The 20455-nt window shown below is 35.5% G+C and overlaps 1 protein-coding gene across 11 annotated transcripts in view; it reads left to right on the forward strand.

Moving 5' to 3' along the window:
- The window catches only part of ETV1 (ETS variant transcription factor 1), a 97575-nt gene that overhangs the window by 66148 nt on the left and 10972 nt on the right, over positions 1 to 20455 (forward strand). For 9 of the 11 annotated variants that reach the window (XM_058446820.1, XM_058446847.1, XM_058446818.1 and 6 more), the window contains 3 exons: positions 12433 to 12499; positions 14028 to 14098; positions 17132 to 17301. In XM_058446820.1, the coding sequence (XP_058302803.1) occupies positions 12433 to 12499; positions 14028 to 14098; positions 17132 to 17301 (308 nt within the window). The remainder of the gene's footprint in view (positions 1 to 12432; positions 12500 to 14027; positions 14099 to 17131; positions 17302 to 20455) is intronic. The other 2 variants (XM_032760315.2, XM_032760307.2) reach the window with 1 other exon arrangement.

Genomic DNA, 20455 nt, shown 5'->3' on the forward strand with positions numbered 1-20455 from the left:
TGAGAAGAAAAAGTGGCTAATTAATGGCCCTTCCAAGCTCTAAGTCCTTGATTGCATGAACTTAGTTTGAGTCTTCTCATTGGACCTCACTCTTTCTTTCTTAATGCCCTTGATGGCTCAGTGGCTTACACTTCACCTTGAGCTGTGCTTTTCAGACCATTGTCAGCTGAATCCATTTTTCACAAGTAAGCTTATGAGGGACTACAGGATCTCAAACAGATGTAAAGAAAGCTGTTTTTGAGGAATAGGGTGCTTTTTCCATTCTTCATTTTATTTTATTTATTTATTTATTTATTTTTGAGACGGAGTTTCACTCTTGTTGCCCTGGCTGGAGTACAATGGCACGATCTCAGCTCACCACAACCTCTGCCTCCCTAATTCAAATGATTCTCCTGCCTCAGCCTCCTGAGTAGCTGGGATCACAGGCGTGCACCACCACCATGCCCGGCTAATTTTGTATTTTTAGTAGAGACACGGTTTCTCCATGTTGGTCATGCTGGTCTCAAACTTCCAACCTTAGGTGATCCGCCCGCCTCAGCCTCCCAAAATGCTGGGATAACAGGCATGAGCCACCATGCCCGGCCCATTCTTCATTTAAAATCCATCCATTATTCACCCCAACAACCCCTCCCAAGCTCCTCATATACTTCTTTATTACCCTATTAGGGCTTTGACAAAAGCCAGTAGAAAAGCCTGTAAATTTAGAGAACGGTTATCTGTCCCTAGCACATCGAAAAATTATGTGTAGGCAGAAAAATGATGAAATAAATACTGAAAAAATATTTACCTTATGTTAAATATGTTAAAACTGGAATATGTTTAACTTTCATCTGTCAGAGCTGACAAATCTATCTGCTATTCACATAGGCCCAAGCTGGCACTTTAATCAAGAAATTTAAATACTCTTGGGTTTCTGAAATGGCAAGAGAAGAATGTTTTTATATTGTAAATGTTATTCTATGTTTTGCTGTGTTGGTGGATACTCATCCTAATCAAATAGTAGGAAAAGTAGTGAAGTAATTCCTAATGCTGCCTGTAGTAGCAAGCATTGCGTGGGCTTCCCCTTGCAGAGTTTATGATATGGTTTGAAAGTGAAAGTTGTAGGATTAAATAATTGGGTATTGGAGCAAGAACAACATGGTTTTTTTTGCATCCATATAAAAATATAAATGTGTAGTGTTTTATAGTTTGGAGATGACGTGTCAGAGCCTCAATCAACTGACTAAACTTGCACAAAACTTCAGAAAAAAATGACAACATTCAGAGGGCTAAAATGTCCCAGTCATTTATTTCTAAACTATTACTATTGCATTTATTACTACTAATCTAGCAATATCTCAGAAATTGTGTCATCAGGATATTTTACCTTAAAAAACAATTTATTACTATTTACTTACAAGATGAGATACGTATTCTAGGGAAACTAACCTCACACATATTTTCTAATACACTTTTCTTTCATCCTTTCTGAACAATTGGGGTACACATAAACAACCAAAAATATTATCCAGGAAACAGAAAGTATGCAGTGATTACAAAAAGGAAAGCTGTTGAAAGACACTAATTAAAGTCAGATGGAACACAGGGAGTAGAAATAAAGGTAACTGATATTTATTTTGAATATTCAAGGCTTACCATAAACTAGCAGGCTTCATTATTTCCAAAATGGAAAGCCATGATCAATAATTTCGCCCTCTTGAACATTCTGTGTGTGTGTGTCTTGTTTTGTTTTGCCTGATGTGTTTTAAAGAGATAGGGTCTCGCTGTCTTGCCCAGGTAAGTTGCTAACTCTTGGCCTCAAGCAATTCTCCCTCCTCAGCCTCACCGTGGTTGGGATTACAGGTGCATACCACCACTGTCTGAACATTCCAATGTCACTTACTATTCAGTGTTTTCACATTGAAGAAATTATTTTATCTCAGTTATTTTTTAAAAATTGTATTATTGCTGGGATTCTAATTAGGCAGCTAAGGAGGAAAGGAAGTAGGATAGTATTTTTCTATTCATATTCCCTTTGAAAGTATGGAAGAGTCACCAAGTTGTTACGAATGTATGCCTTCTTCTCTTCTCAGCAACTACAGCAGTCTATCTCAAGACCCACCTCTCTCTTATATAGTTATAGGAGAAGGCCTAGAATTATAAAAACCACAATATCTAGAACTCTGAACACCTAAACAAATTATTTCAATATAGATAATGCATATACTTCTCAAATCAATCTATTATGAATTTTATATCCAGCCCCTAATAATTATAAAGTTGTAATTCATGTATTACATTGATCAGACTTTAAATATATTGAATAATGGAAGTTAGACGACATATTACAATTATTTTAAATATGAAATATTACATTTGAAGATATTCATCTTCAGTTTGTCATTTTTATTTACATATTTTTGAACCACCTTAAAGAGTAATTCCTTAGAAAATATTGACTATTTTTAAAGCCCTGGAAAAAAAGTTAGCAAAAAATTAATAATTCAGTATACGTTCACTCTTTAGTGACTTTCCTCTGTCCCATATTTTTTCTGAATGGTGGGTTCGTCTCCCACCTGCCTAAGTATTTTAGTTTTGAGCTCTAACATATGGCCATAAATTTATTTATTCTGTATGACTTTATTAATCAGATATTAGAAATTGGAGGTTAAATATTTGTCATAATGCCATAATAAATAACCCTTCCCAGGTTTAAAACCAAAGACTGGGCAATTTTTCTGTTTATCCTCTTCCTTTTCTGTAGGCATGGTAAGGATCTGTTGATCAGTGGTTTAGAGATATACACAGGGACTGTTTACTGCAACTTTTTTCTCACATGGCTTCAGGTCACCGAAAGAAAAAAGTGTTTTTTTCCCCTTTGGAGTCAAGGACCAAATTACAAATGGCTAATAAAACCCATTCCATATTTAACACTATTCAGGATAGGACTGACTCTTCAAAAAGTATTTCCATAATTGCTCATATATTGCTTCCTCTCCCTAAAAACTCTGGATATTTTTAAATATTGCCATCTTTAGTAATTTCCAGTGCAGCAATGATTATGATTCCATGAACTTTGACCTTTTGTACTTGATATGTAACACTTCCAAAGGCCAAACTATGGCCTTATGCCAGTACAGAACATCATTTGCTTATGGCTACATTTTCTCCTGAAACATGGCAGCTCATTTTTTCCCTCCTAACTCTAAAACTATTGCTTAAAGACATTCAAGTAAGTATAGGATCACTTGGGAACTTTAAAGAATGAGCTATTGAACTTTCAGAAAATGTTAACATCTTAGCTCTTTCTCAATATCCAAAGATAATTTTCTTTAACTCAGCCAGTGATTTGTGGAATAGTAGATCACTTAATCTCTGATTTTTAGGTGCTTCAATCGTGAAAAGTGACAGTGATGTCTTCCTAATTGATTTTGTTATTATAATAGAGGTCATAGATTGGCCTCACAATTTGACTTTGCATTTTATTGCTTAGCATGTCTCATATGAGTTTTCCTCATTCCTTTTGGAGTTAAAATTGCAAACCTCCCAAACCAGTACTCTGGCCCACTATATCAGTTTTTCTAAGAAATACTTAAATATGCTCTAAATCTACAGTTACAGTAAGTGGCATTGGCTCTAGTGATTTGATTTGAGAATTGAGACTACAGTCTGGATTTACTCTTTATGCATTAACACAGGCCAAATGGACAGGGACTGCATTTTAAGTCAGTAATGGAAGGCTGAAGGCTGTCTTAAACCAATCATACCAGTTTTACCCATGACTGATTGATCCCTAGGGGCAGAGCCCTGTAAGCATTTCTCTTACATGAATGGACGCTATAGAGCCTGGAGTTTCATTCATAAAATGGAGACTGAAAGGAAACACACACACACACACACACACACACACACACACACACACACACTCACTCTCTCTGGAATGTCCATTTATACAGAGCTGAAGGGTGTAGTGTTCCATCAGCTGCTGCTTTTGCCAGTTGACTGGAAGTAATGATTAATGCTCATTGGTCCTGCTTGCAAGTAACCTGACACTATTTATGGCCTTGCAGTGTTCCTAATGTATAGTGAATGAGAAGACAACATTCTCAAATCAGAAACATAAACAGGAACTGGTGGGTCTGAATTCCATTCAAATATGTCATTTCAGCCCCACAGTGTTTGTCTAACTTGGATTTTACAGGCAGGAAAGGGGGAAGGGATGGATAATCTGCTTGTGAGTTGTACTAGCTTGGAAAAAGGCAATTAGAAGGGGGTGGAGTGTGCTTTTATAGTGTGGGACTTTTAGTTTCTTTTTTAATAAAACAACCAGGATATTTAGGCCCAGAACTGCTTATTTCAAGGGGGTAAAGTGAACATACAACTGTTTTTATAAGTGGAACTGAGATTTGAAATTAAATGAGACAGTTTAAAGATACATGTTTGGATCTCCTCTCTCTCTCTCTCTCTCTCTCTCTGTGTGTGTGTCTTTGTGTGTTTTTGTCTGTTTCATGAATGTGAACAAAAGAAGGGAACATATAACATTTTTTAAAGTGTTTACATAACTAAGTATATGTTTTTAGGTTTCTATTATAGTTTTAGAATTTTTACACTTAAATGATTTCTATACTTAAATGAGTTAACTAATAGGTTTGAGGAAAAGAGACATTTTATATCATAAAACATTTTCAACTAGGATATGAACAACTTGAAAAAATTTTCAAGGAATTTTTATCAGATTAAATGGATGGTTATTGTTTTTATTGTGTGTGTGTGTGTGTGTGTGTGTGGTTTCTATTTAGTTTTCTCTAACAATCTGGAAAAAAAGTATTTTTCAACTCTCCGTTCCGGTAATTTTTTTTTTTTTAGTATGTGGGTCTGTACATTTCACTGCTTCATCTGTTTTTCTTAGTATTAAAAAAAAAAACACTCACTTAGTATGACACTGGAAATATTATACTAAATCCTGGGCCTGACATCCATTTACAATTTGTGTCATATTGAGCATGTTTTGTAACCCCTTATGCCTCCAGTTTCCTCATTTATAAAAGGGCAAATAACTCTAATCTTTTAGTGTTTTTGTAATGGTTAAATATGGTTATGTTTATAAAGTTACTGATATAAATATATAAATATGGTTATGTTTATAAAGTTACAGTTTCTAGCACATAATGGGGTGCAGGCAATAATAAAGGATTTCCATTGACATGATTTTATTTTGACTAGATACTTCTTCAAAGACTGCTAGTCCTTTATTAAGATGCCATTATTATTTCTAATAATTAAAAGTACAATATTTGGGGCTACAGGATAAGATAAAATAAGAGAGACAATACTCTTAAAACAGTCATATTGTGCTAGTCCAGCAAGAGAAACAGTCTTGCTGAACTTCTTACTAGTATTATTCATATTCAAAGCAAATAGAAAAAGTTATCTGAATATTGTGGTGATCCACGGAGAGATTAAAACAAGAGGACAAAGCTGTTCGTGGTATGTTTTTTTTCAAATCATGTAGATTCCAGCAGGAGAGAAATTTAGCATTGAAATTCCACGTTAAAACCACTATCTCTTCAGAATTTTGTGTGGCCCATTTTGGCAGCTAATGGCATCCTGTATCATATTTTCTTTTTCTTTTCTTTTTTTTTTTTTTTTTTTTTTTTTTTGAGACGGAGTCTCACTCTGTCTCCCAGTCTGGAGTGCAGTGGCACGATCTCGGTTAACTGCAAGCTCGACCTCCTGGGTTCACCCCATTCTCCTGCCTCAGCCTCCCACATGGCTGGGACTACTGGCGCCCACCACCACTCCTGGCTAATTTTTTGTATTTTCAGTAGAGATGGGGTTTCACCGTGTTAGCCAGGATGGTCTCCATCTCCTGACCTCATGATCCACCCGCCTCGGCCTCCCAAAATGCTGGGATTACAGGTGTGAGCCACCGCGCCCGGCCTCATATTTTCTTTTAAACCTCTGTTAATTGTCAGAGTATGGTAGTATGAAATAAATACTCAAAGTTGGTCAGGCGTGGTGGCTCACGCCTGTAACCCCAGTACTTTGGGAGGCCAAGGCGGTGGATCACCTGAGGTCAGGAGTTCAAAACCAGCCTGACTTAAGATAGTGAAACCCTGTCTCTACTAGAAGTACAAAATTAGCAGGGCATGGTGGTGCATGCCTGTAATCCCAGCTACTAGGGAGGCTGAGGCGGGAGAATCACTTGAACCCAGGAGGCAAAGGTTGCAGTGAGCTGAGATCGCACCGTTACACTCCAGCCTGGGCAACAAGAGTGAAACTCCATCTCAAAATAAATAAATAAATAAATACTCAAAGTTACAGTTGTGCCCATGTTTTCTATAACTTCAACTTTATTTTAAAATTTCAGCTTAGTAAGACTATCACAGGCTTGCAAAACTTGTAATAGTGCGAGCCTAGTAGATCATATAATCTAATGTTGTTTGGATCTGGTCATTATTTGTGTGGGGTACTGTCCAAAAGAAAACCCCAGGTGCTTACAAGAGAAGTTTATAATTGTGTAGATAAAATTCTATACTGTTACTTTTTGCCATGTAGCCTTAAATTTTCAAAAGCACCTAAATTCAGATAACTGCTATAACTTCATTATTTACTTATTTTACTTTTACTTTTTCTTTCTTTACTTTACTTTTACTTTTTTTTTTTTTTGGACAAGGTCTGGCTCTGTTGCCTAGGTTGGAGTGCAGTAGTATGATCTGGGCTCACTGCAACCTCTGCCTCCTATGCTCAAACCATCCTCCCATCTTAGCCTCTTGAGTAGCTGGGACTACAGGTGTGTGCCACCACATCCAGCTAACTTTTTAAATATTTTTGGTAGAGATGGGGTTTCACCATATTGCCCAGGCTGGTCTTGAACTCCTGGGCTCAATCAATCCTCCCACCTCGGCCTCCCAAAGTGCCAAGATTACAGGCATGAGCTACTGTGCCCTGCCTACTCTTTTTTTGAGACGGAGTCTCACTCTGTCACCCAGGCTGGAGTGCAGTGGTACAATCTCGGCTTACTGAAACCTCCACCTCCTAGGTTCAAGTGATTCTCCTGCCTCAGCCTCCCGAGTAGCTAGGATGACAGGCACGCGCCACCATGCCTGGCTAAATTTTGTATTTTTAGTAGAGACAGGGTTTCACCATGTTGGCTAGGGTGGTCTGGAACTCCTGACCTCAAGCGATCTGCCCACCTTGGCCTCCCAAAGTGCTAGGATTACAGACGTGAGCCACCACCTCTGACCCCTACTTTTCTCTCTCTTTTTTAAAGATTTTGCAAATGCTATTACAAGCATATTAAAACCATCTAAAAATTAACATAGTTCTCCCCCTATACTCAATCAATAGTAGATTCAGTACATCTGAGCTATTGTGAAGTAAGTATCTCTGCAGATTTTACATTATTTATATTCACAGTTTACTTAAAACCCTAAAGAGAAAGATCCCATCTAAGTGTGAGTGAGGTAATACTAAATTTGTCACTCCCTTGTCAGGATTTCTCCAGCTTTGCTGCCTTCTTCACATGAGGTTCAGTAACTAAGATGTTACATTCATGTGAAGTTCAGTAACTAAGATGTTACATTCATGTGAAGTTCAGTAACTAAGATGTTACATTCATGTGAAGTTCAGTAACTAAGATGTTACATTCATGTGAAGTTCAGTAACTAAGATGTCACATTCATGTGAAGTTCAGTAACTAAGATGTTATATTCACATCCAGTTCAGTAGCTAAGATGTTACATTCATGTGAAGTTCAGTAACTAAGATGTTATATTCACATCCAGTTCAGTAGCTAAGATGTTACATTCACATCAAGTTTAGTAACTAAGATGTTATATTCACATTGAGCTTACTAATGAACAGCAAATAGGTCTTATAAAACTTGACTTTTTTGCTATCATTCTCACATGAATTCAGATATATATGTCCTTATTCTGGAAGATAATTACTTTTAGACTTGTTCTACAATAGAGTAGTCATATGGTAAAAGTGGTAAAAAAAAAATTTATTTCCATTATCATTCATTCTAGGAAACTTTATGAAATAAGTTTTCTCAATTGACTGCACTCAATTTGACATGTGACAATTGGAAAAGCAGGCTAAAAGTATGGCATATATGTGATGCCTTTGCATTTAAACACATCTGCATAAAACTCAGGTTATTTATGCACCCTTGTAAACCTTTGGATTTTAAACATAAACTATGAGCTTAACAGCAAATGAGAAGAAGTAAGCAAACAAAAAATCTAGTAAAGTACTAAGTTTAAAAGAGATAGAATATTGGCAAGATCTGTCAGTATGCTCATCTTTCTTGAATGAGATTGGTGACATTAATTCTTAATATAACTCAGTATTTTTTACATAATAGACAAATGTTTTTGAAAAACTAGTTGAAACTCCTAGGTATGCATTGATACACACACACATTTTTTACTGAGTATATGATAATTTCAGGTATGTGTTTACATACACATTTTGGCTGTGGATATTTTATGTGCCAAGTTTTAGAAATCATCAATATACAATAGACAAGTTTATGTGGGCTTGATTTTGTCATATCACCTCCACAAGGAGTTAGTGAAGTGTATAATCAATCCAGCTTTGCACTGTATACTTACAGGAAAGCAAAACCACATTAAAATACAACATCAAACATATTTATATTTTACTGAGATTTCTCATTTACTCTAAGAGATTCGAATGCTTAATTAAGTTATACACTCATTATTGCTAGAGGAATTTAACCAAAAGCATCAAATGAAAGAGACTTGTTTTTCTCCCTTATTTAGAGGTTATAATATGTTATAATTCCAGATTTACACACCATTTGATAGCAGAGCAATTTCAGCCACCTCTGTACAGATATTTCAGACAATTGTGGCAAATCTTTTCTCTTCGCCGTGGCCTGATGTAGCTCCTTGAAATTTTAAGCAAACTGTCCCCTAAAGGAGAGCCTCCATTCTGCCATAGAGGCAGCAAATATGCAAATCAGAGAGTGCCTAGCAATTTTAAATGTGCAAATTCAAAACTGCACTTTGTGGTCAAACCTTTGGTAAAGCTTCCCAAATCAATATTATGTTTCCCAGCATAGCTTGAAAATGCAAATCAAGAGACAGAGAAGAAAGTAAGTTTTTTTTCTTTTTTTTTTTTTTTAGTTTCTTGTCTGTGTATTTTAATTTGAAGAGAACTTTACTGATGTTACTAAACGTGAAGACTAATCAAATTAGATAGTTTGGGTTGTTAGTTTATTATTCTTAACTTCCACTACATTGATTAGTGCATTAAAATGACAGCAGTGCTTTGTTGCTTTGAATTTTTACAGCATATTAGATCAGCTTTCATCACCATGAACTCATCTGTAACAAATTATAGGCAGTTTAATTTCTGTAAGCTGATTTGGCCAGTACTAATATGTCATAGAGGTCTTTGATCCACAAGTTTTGAAACAAATAAAATTCTTTGTTCTAAATTAAATTTACATAATTTAATTTTTAGATTTAATTTAAAACTTTTAAAGCCAGAGCCCTTTAGGAGCTAACATGAGGGGGTAATACTGTAAAAAGAAGCTCAAAAGAGGTACCCCCGGCCAGGCGAGGTGACTCATGCCTGTAATCCCAGCACTTTGGGAGGCCGAGGCGGATGGATCACTTGAGGTCAGGAGTTCGAGACCAGCCTGGTCAACATGGTGAAACCCCATCTCTACTAAAAATACAAAAAATTAGCCGGGCGTGCTGGCGGACGCCTGTAGTCCCAGCTACTCAGGAGGCTGAGGCAGGAGAATGGTGTGAGCCAGGAGGCGGAGCTTGCAGTGAGCTGAGATCGCACCACTGCACTCCAGCCTGGGCGACAGAGCGAGACTGTCTCAAAAAAAAAAAAAAAAGAGGTACCCCCAAATAGTTAAAGCATCTACTGGAGAGTCTGGCTTAAATCTTATAAGTTTATAATGAATTTTATTGTATTTTAGATATCATAGATTAATAGATTTGTGAAAAATATTCCAGAATAGGTACACTAATAATCAACAAATCAGTCATCTCATATAATTTAAGAACAGCAGAGTAAGATAACAAATGTAACTTATTTAGATATATAATTATTTCTAGTTTTAAGTACTGTGGTTAAAGTACTTAGTTTAAATACTTGTGAGGATCACTTAAAAATAGAGTGTTATTAATAATTCCCATATGGTGAATTCTTACAGTGTGCAGATACTGTGCAAAATGTTGCACGTAACTTACTCCATATGGTCCTCCCAACAACCCTTTTAAGGATGTCATTATTATTATTCCCATTTTACAGATGAGGAAGTTGGGAGTTAGAGATGTTAAATAACAACAAAATGTCATACTCCCATGCAGTGTCAGAACTGAGATTCAAAATCAGTTCTATCAGATGACAAGGTGCCTGTTTATAACCATTGTGCTGTACTTGTACTAATGATCCTAAAACTATAATCTGTGGATGCATAATAGGACAGTGTGAATATGCTGTCATCTTAATATTTTTTGCATGGGTTAAACTACATCTTGTTACCGTTGTTGAACTATGTACATTTTATTTGTGAAGAAACAGAAGTGAATGTATATGCAATGCCTCCTTCCTCTGCCACAAAACATTTGCCTTTGAAGTCGCCGCTTAGCTAGTTTGGATCATAGTCAAGCATTTAACAAAAGTTAAAATGTAATGCCAAACTTCATTGGTTGGATTTTTTATTAGATAAGGTAGAAATGAAAGCAGCAGGCAATTTAATTAGCAGTAATTTTTCTGGGCAAGTCATTACTTTGATGAACTTCAGAGCAATGTTTATGGCTCCTAATTAACCATGTTAGTCATTTGATTGAATAATCACTTTGGAAATGTTTCTACAATTTGATTAGAGTCTGACCCACTCTGATAGTCATAAATTAACTGATATCACTTAAGGATAACAAGACTTTACTTACTTTATAGGGATAATCTCCCCTTAGCCATATTTTTTCAGGCTTCTCTGGACTGTATAAAGGACACCAATTTTAAGTATAGACCAGATTTAAACAATGCTAGCCAAGTGTATCCATTTTAAGAGCTAGATGTTAATTTTATTTACACTAGAGTATAAATAGTTAACAGGAATTGGCAAAAACAGAGTCGTATTCCATATATTTCTAAATTGCCATCCATTGCTTTTTTGAGTTCACAAGTTTTGGCCTTTGGAAGTGTAATGGAGATTCTGGCATTAGCCTTATTATATAAGTTATTAATTTATTATGAATTTTACATCAGTATATCTTAAATATCATAGATTAGAATTTATTAAGAATGTTATAAAGTAAATATAGCAATAAACAAATCAGCTATTTGAATAGAGATGGTATGTATTAGTGAAATTATTCATCAGATCTCAAATCTGATGTCAAATACCTAGTTTTCCAGGATTATGCTAATTTTGTAATATGTTAAAACACTTTTATAAGGTGTTCTTTGACATTAAATAGTGAACTTCTCAGAAATGTTTGCACTTCCTTTCTCCCTCCTTTTCTCCCACTCTGGGAAGGAAAGACTGCATTTAGTCACACTTATATGTAATAGAGTTTAGCCTATCTGTTTTCCTCTAGCTGCCTCCAGAGTCAGCCAGCTGTTTTTATAGCCGCAATCCAGGTGTGCAGCAGTCAATAAAAGTATTTTGTGGCAGGGTGTCAACATTAGTTCAACAAAATGCTTGCCTCAAAGCAGCTGCTGAGCTGATGGCAGAGTTATTAACACTGTCCCTTCCAGCCCCAGCTGCTTTAAGGGACCTTATGTCTGGGAATAAATCAAAATAGCATTAAAAATTAATTTGAAGTACCACTGGTTAAGAAGTTGAGCTAAAATGGATTGCTAACTATTTGGTAACCCGAAAGATTAACTATACTGCAACCCTATTATAAATGCAGATATCAGGAAACAGTGTTAACTCTGTCTTTTATATGGTCAGAATTATATGCTTCATAATACTTCATATGAAGAAGGCATAGTATAATAGCATAATAAAACTTTTGATAATACATTTTACAGTATTTTCAACTTGAAAGCTTCTAAGTATTTCAAATGTTGCTATATTCATAGAATGCTATGGGATTATACAAATGTATTTGCTAAATGTCCTGGTGCATATTTAAAACTTGTGACCCTGTTTCAAGGACACCATCACATTCATGTGGGTGGCTGTTTGAGCTGACCTTTAGCAAGGTTTATTTGGGTAAAACTTTGAATTCACCTTCCTATTCAAGAGAATCAGCATTCACCAAGATATATACTCTTCATTCTTTCCTTTCATGTGTGGGCCCTGCCTGAAATGTTGATTATATGTTGACATGTTCCCCACATGGGAACCTGTGTCCGTTTCTGTATCTTCTCTGTCTGCACCCTGTCCATTGATAACCGCAGCATTTCAGTTCCAGACTTTTTGACCAATATTGTCTCCTCTTTCAGAAGTGCCTAGCTGCCACTCCATTTATATGAGGCAAGAAGGCTTCCTGGCTCATCCCAGCAGAACAGAAGTTAAGTTGTCCACCATTGAAATTCCGTGTAAATACCGTTCAGAATAATCAGACATCCCAAATATGAAGTCATTTAATTAATCATTATATTATTTGGGAAAAATCATTTATGTTCCCTAAGCAATTGTTTTAAGACTATCTCCAAAGTAAAAAGAAGATGTTTCAAGTAGTGCTATCTTGTTGTTAACATGAGTCATATGCATAGAAACAACTGAAAAGTGGATTTCTGTGTTCTTTTTTGTCAACAACCACATCCTTTTAAAATAGAACATATGCTTTATAGATTAGCCGACTTTACTGCTACTGAAATGTATCTTCGAGGAATATTTGGTTTTGCTTTTACAGACCTAGTCATAGTTTTGGAGTAAAATACCATCGATTTAAAGGTTTTCACCTTTAAATGTTCTGGATTTTATATTTTTGGACAAATAATTTATATGAATGAGATTTCACATAGGAGACCTAGAGAAAGAGTTTTCTCGTAGACAGGTTTGTGGTAACCGTGGTAGGAAAGCTTTGCCTCTAAAGGACTTTGATACCTAAAAAGTAATGGTAAAAATGATTTCATCTGGATATAATCGTCAGTAAAGGATTTCTGAAATATGTGCATGGTTCCTAACCTAAACACTCTACATCTCTTTAATAGGATCGACTTGGATGCATTCTTTTAGGCTAGGTCTAATATTGGTTATTTTGTATAAATGATATTAGTAGAATTTTAAAGGGTAGTATGAGATGGTAAATGTAAAATATTTGAAATTAAAAGGTTTGCACAAATGCAATGTAATTATCATTGCTTCTGTTGTTAGTATTATATACCCACCATAAAGACCAATACATTTGAGAAATAAAAGTAAACTCTATGAAATTTATTCCTGGTAGTTACAGATAGCAACAACGAAAGTTCACAGTGAAGGATATTTGAGAGAGGAAATTATTATGAAAAGCTGTTGATTTATTTTGCATTTTTTTTCTGTGGACTTACAGCAGAAAAAAAAAAAGGGAAACTTATTTTTTCCTTTTATCTTGCTAATTGAGTACAGGAAGGTTAACCCACCTAAATATTTTTACAAGAAAGTAAGGGGATAAAATAAATCTGTCTCAGAGCATCAGACTAATAATATAATGTGAATACCGGTAATTCACCTTGCTTTCTCACTTTTTCATTGAACAATAAAATTTAGATGAATGTGTAAAAGGAGACGATGCATTATAAATCCTTGCCAATATTTAGGTGAGCTCTGGCTTGAGTTAACAATATAAATAACTAACTTTTATATTTCACTGTGTACTAGGCATCACTCTAAACTACAGCAACCCTATAACATGATAAGTGGTGTTACTGTCATCCCATTTAATAGATGAGGAAACTGAGGCACAGAGGTTAAGTAATGTGTCCAGGGGTCAAGGAACTGAAAGGTGGTGGCTGAGTCATTTTCTATCACAATTTTTATGTTAAATGGTTATATTTTAAGTGTTTGTGAGCTTCATTTCTATCATGAATAAATGTATTCCTTTATCATCCACAGGCTGTATGTTTGAAAAGGGCCCCAGGCAGTTCTATGATGACACCTGTGTAGTCCCAGAAAAATTCGATGGTAAGTTTTACACTTTGCCTCAAGTTTTGATTTTTTTAAAGATGGAGTGATTACTTTCACTTCTTCTGAAAACAGTGGACGTCCCTACTTAAAGATTCCTATGCACATAATTCATCATGCACTTTATTTTAGCTAACGTTGACCTATTACAATTTATCTCTTCCTTGCCCCAGTAAGAAACCTTTTCTTTTATGTTAGGAGAGAGTTCATTTTTGGAGAAATAGCCAAAGAGCATCATTCTTGCTGAGCTTTGTGTAGCTTAAGAGGGGGCTTTCCATTGCCCTGCTGAGCACATGCAGCTTGTTATTCGAGATTTATTGAAAGCTGATCCTGTAATTAACAAAGCAGAGCAGAAAACGTGCTGCTGTGGATGGACCAATGACTAACGCCGCCTCTCTTCTTTCATTGTTCATGAAAAGATGCATTATGGAACACAGGAACAACATAACTGCCCATTTAGTTAGTGATTGTTAGTCCCCCTTTTTTTTTTTTTTACTGGGGAAGATGTATGTTATTAATGTAGCATGACTTCGTAATTGCTTAAAAGGGAGTTAGGAAAGCATTACCTTTTAATATCACTTGCTATTGCAATGCAAAGGTCTCAGATGTTAGAAAAGGGTGTCAAGTTAAATTGAATTTTTTTTTTTTTTTACAAAGGTGACAAAAGTTGGCATCTTTAGGAAGGTTGGGTAAAAAGTAAACAGTTAACTGATTTAGTGGTTCTTCAGAGTGGTTTTCATATTTCCTTCTTTGATCGTTTGACAGGAAACGAGCAGGGGCCCTCTGATTAACTGCACAAACTTTGGGGATCATGGCTATAAATACTTGGGTGCTCTCTAAAGTTTTAAATTGTCATTATTTAAACAGCAATGTACATGCTCAGATTGCTTTTCAATTTCTGATTAGTTGCTTGAAGATTACCCCATCTTCCCGAGCTTTCTGCTACCTTTACCCTTCTCAGAAGGTCTGGTAAGTCTAGGGAAGATCTGCTTCTTTATCCTCCTTTTAATTTCTAAATTCATTCAAAGTCAAAAAAAAAAAAAAAAACTATAGGAATCACATTTTTGGTTTTATTCTACAATAGATGTTAGCTTTAAGCTTTGCATTTCAGAGGGGTGAACCGTACTATTTAGCAACATTAGCAGAGCATCAGAATTCTTAAAATACAGCATTTTCTCTTAGACAAAGTATATAAAGCCTCTTATTCTTGGAATGACCTTCATTAGTTTCTTTCGTGTTTGGTGAGCTTCATATTTTCAGAGATCTTGAAAATTAGTAAGGGCATATAAGGAAGAAAAATATCTCAAAATTATGGACAGAATTGCAATATAATCTGACAGGCCAAAGTCACACTAATATTTAGGGGACAAGCTGCCTTGATTATTCCCTTCGACTTTTAAATACTCTTAAATTTTACACTAATAAAGCATTTTTTGGAAGATAGTATTTGTCTTGTATTTTATAAGTAATGTAGAACAAGAAGAAAGAAAAATGAGGGGGTTATTTTTTCACTGTACATGGTCAGTGTGATGAGCCACATTTATAGGCAGAAGCAATATAGAGACTATAAAATTTAAGTGTTTCACTCTATCTGCATAATTACTCAGTTACTCCCATAAAAAAAAACTGTAAATCTCAGAAGGAAAAACTGAGATAAATAAAACTGTCATTGAAATCAATATGAAGATACACTTCTATATTATCATGTTAAGACCAAAACAACATAATGATTTTAGCAGCTATTGACTCACACATTTCATATTTTGGTTTAGGTTTTTCAAATGTTGCCCTTTCTGTAATTATTTTAAGAGGTATATGTCTCTCTACTGACCATAGGTAAGTTTTAGAAAGTGTGCAATTTGGTCTATTTTATAATTCACACTTAGTATGACTACATAGGCTTAGATATATTTTGTCTGAATTGTTTCTTTAGTGGAGAAGAGCAAGAGCAATTTATGCATTAACAATGATATATTTGCAGGGCCCTAGACACTCAATCCCCAATGTGAGCAGTTCCACATATTTTTGAGACATGTGGCTCGAGATGGAAGTAAATAATCAGAAGTCATAAAACTTTGTATTTTTTTTGTAAAATTAATATAACTGACCAGATTTATACCAGAAGCATTGCAACATGAACACCTTTATTGCTGTGCTCTATTTAACAGATTTTTACACTAGATATGAATATCAAATAAATGTAACACAAACTTTTTGTGCTTAAAAATACATACTTACAGAAATCTCTCGTGCATGCATTTTTAAGTTGGACTTTTAGAAAAAACAATAGCAAGTTAAATTCAAGTGAGTGAAGTACAAACAAGAGGTAAAGAAAAATGAGAGCGAATTTTTGTTACCAGTTGAAAAAGGAGTAGCTTTAGTAGGAAGGTATATGATGCGGTGAAGGAAGGGTAGTACTATGATAATGCAGTATGCCCTGAATTACCCACAAGATTTTCCTTATTTATATAAAGTGAAGATTACTTAACTCAGTTTAGGATACTATTAAATTTGCTTTGAAATATTTGCATTAAAATTTTCAATAGTCTGTCATGAGCAGGTCAATAAGATATTTATAAATTATAGTTTGCAGAATTTAATTTGTATGAATCAAATGCCCAGAGCTTAAGATTGATTATTCCCTCTTCAGTGTTGCCTAGAGCAGTGGGTAATAGCATTAACAATAAAAGCAAAGAAGTCTGATTAGATACGATGGTTTTTAAAGAAGTCAATTTTAAAAAAAGATAGTTCCACAATATTTTTGTAAGTAAATGATGTGTGTCATTCATATTGACACAGGATTTATTCTGCACCTGTGTTATATATAGTTATCTGTAAGTTTGTACAGCTTGCTCGTTTATATTCAACCATTTAACTATTTTAAATTCCTCTATAATGGTAATAATATATTTCATAAACATGCATAAAGTGGTTGATTGTGGTTTAACCATATTAGTGATTGATTTAATGTACATTTTATGTAAGATAGCATAGTATTGCTAATAATAGAAACTTAAAAATGTTTTAATTTAGGAGACATCAAACAAGAGCCAGGAATGTATCGGGAAGGACCCACATACCAACGGCGAGGATCACTTCAGCTCTGGCAGTTTTTGGTAGCTCTTCTGGATGACCCTTCAAATTCTCATTTTATTGCCTGGACTGGTCGAGGCATGGAATTTAAACTGATTGAGCCTGAGGAGGTTAGTTTAATAGATTTTAATTAGGACACTCAGACATGTTATAACATAAAGAAACTGACATATTTGATTAATATACCAAAAATGTATTCTTAATCATTTCAAGACTTTAGGGAAACTTTCTGAATTAAAAAGCATGCAAAGATAAAACATGTCTACCCTTAAAATCACCAATGTATTGCATGTTCCTTCCAGTTGTATACAATCCTGCAAAACTGATGTTGGAGAAAATTAACAAGAGCATGCTTTGCACCTTTATTTAAGAATGTCTGGCTTTCTAAAGGAGCACCTGAATTAGAGAAAAGAGGCAGGAGGGAGGTTTTATGGTCCTTAGGGGAGAGGAACGATGTCTGCAGAAGTCCACTGGTTGGGGGATGGGCGAATGATTCTTTCAAATTAGCAATCATTATTTGGACAACTTGGATTTTGTCATGAGGGTTGGAGAGGAGCATTTAGAGGCCAAAGTTACGTTCAAAAGAAGATTAGGGAAAAACAGCTGTGGCGAATAAAGGGATGCAAGGGCAACAGTGGAAAATTCTCAGCCCTTAAGTGTCTCTTACAAGACACAGGCCTGGTAGAAACATTTTCCTTTGTCCGTGACACTTGTTCCAAGTCAGCTGGACTGGCATACTCCATTGGAAGGTTGGGATGAAGTTTAAAATGTTGCCACAGCACATAAAAAATTACTAAAATAAGAAGAGTCGGGACAGAGATAATACTGTACGGAGAAATGGAGGACACCTTCAACTAACTTCAATTGTCCCCTCCTTCCCACTCCCCACATACTAATGGAGTATTTCCATGAAGAATTTCTCAGTTCAGTTTTTATTCTTCCCAGAACTAGCTTTAGGCTTAAGGCTACTATTGTTCCTGTAGCATAACTCATCAATAGCATTTTGGACTGCTGATGGAAAGGTGAAGTTAATATCAAGTTGTTGTGTCTTCATTACTAAAGATACTTTCTCTGCTACTATTAAAATTGACTGTAGTTTATATCAGCCAAAAAAGCTATGGAAGATTTTTAGCGAACATACCTCTAACTGATTATATTAGGTATTGAATCTAAACACCTCAGTAATATTGAAAAATTCAGTAAGTTTAAAAAATGTTTGAACCCAAAGTGATTTTCATATACACTGAACATCCACACCCTTGACTACTGGGTCCATCGTCTTGAATTTTCTGTCTTTATTAAACCACGTATTCCATTATAATCAGATAACATGCCCTAATTTGATGTCCAGAAGATAAGGTTACATAACTTCTTAAAATTTAAGAGATTATCTGACTCAAGAATGTACTGAAATTATGAAATAAAAGGCACTGGTTAGAACAGTCAAGTCTCCTTCAGTTTATATCAATACTTTAGTAACACTAGAGGGTGAGTTTTGCAGTATCTTCCTTGCCCCACATCAAGCACGCACACACAGAAGACTCAATGTCAGTATTTGAAAATTTTCATTATCTAGGATGATGTTTGGGTGTTTGAATGCTGTAGTGTGTTTAAAATTAACTTAGCTGTCAAAGAAGATTAGTTTTTTCATAGATACTCTTAAATGATGTAAGTGAAAGAACCACAAAAATGTTAAGCACTAACAAATTGAGACTAGAAGCATTTAACAATGTAATTTGAAAGCCCTTTCGCATGATGGGAGTGTGTGCTCTTCACCTCATGGAAGATGTTAGTAATCACTGCAAGAGTTGGTTCATGCTGGAACTGAGCACATTCTACAGGGATTTATATCAGTTAAACAGTTATTTCCCTTCACCTGTGATTAAAATAAACTGAGCAGAGGTTTTTGTTGTTGTTATTCCTGCCATATATTTGTTAAGATAGGGAACATTACTGAATTATGCCAGTATTTCTTGATCCACTCAGAAGAAGAAAAATTCTTTTGCAAATGATTAAGCTTTTTATATAGCAACTGTTGACTTTTACGATATTCAGATTTGAATAAGTAGGGGATTTCACCAGATGACCATTAAGTTTCGTCAAATTCTGAGTTACTGTGATTTTTAAATGGAGGGAAGAAGTAGAATTACATCTGTTCCATACAACAGACTGACATTTAGACAACTCTTCTGTAGCAGCCTCATAAAGTTAAAAAGAGGCTGGATAATTCAGAGTCAGTAGAGCATTTCCAAATAATAACTAACTCAATGGGAATTGTGCAATAAGCACTGAATGTCTCCTAAGGCTTTTGTTCAAAATGAAACATCCCATATCTGATTGCTGCATTGCTGACTGTTGCAATTACTTCCATCAGGCAATGACTGTAGGGTCTTGTTTAAATTTCTTCTTTGGAAAGGGTTTGTGAAATTTCTTGTCTTTGTGACCTGTGATCACCCTGTTCCCTCTACTGCCTAGCAGCTCATTGGGTGCCTGTGTCAGCACAGTCCGTGAAAAATGTCTCTGAAGCCATCTTATTGGAATTACTGATGGGTTCCATTTCTTTATATTTCATCTTGCAGTTTAAAATGATATTGAGTGAGACTCCAGACCTGCACAGATTATCTGCTCAGTGTGTTTAGGGTAACTTTAGAAAACACATAACATCTCTTTTTCTGAGATATTTGAGATAATGAAATATTATTTTTGAATTAGTCATGACTCCTAGGGAATTGTTCCAGGAAACAATTGTTTGTTTTTTTTTTGAGATGGAATCTCACTCTGTCACCCAGGCTGGAGTGCAGGGGTGCGATCTTGGCTCACTGCAACCTCTGCCTCCCGGGTTCAAGTGATTCTCCTGCCTCAGCCTCCCCAGTAGCTGGGACTTCAGGTGTGCACCCCCACACCCAGCTAATTTTTGTATTTTTAGTAGGAACGGCGTTTCACTATGTTGGCCAGGGTGGTCTTGAACTCCTGACCTCAGGTGATCTGCCCACCTCAGCCTCCCAGAGTGCTAGGATTACAGGTGTGAGCCACTGTGCCTGGCCGGGAAACAATTATTAACATAGAAAGTCGTCTATAAGACTCAGTATAAAAGTCTTTTGATGAAATTGAAGCTTGCTGAGCTGGAAGAGTTACTAGAAAGTCTGATAGCCAGGCCGTGATTGTTATTTTCAGGTTCAGTGTTACATATTCAAGCATGATATTTTAAAGTAAGTTGAATAATGCTTGAACTATTACATTGTCTTATTTAATTTATTTGACAAT

The sequence above is a fragment of the Hylobates moloch genome, unplaced genomic scaffold (assembly GCF_009828535.3).
Source record: "Hylobates moloch isolate HMO894 unplaced genomic scaffold, HMol_V3 SCAFFOLD_1, whole genome shotgun sequence".
NCBI classification, from domain to species: Eukaryota; Metazoa; Chordata; class Mammalia; order Primates; family Hylobatidae; genus Hylobates; species Hylobates moloch.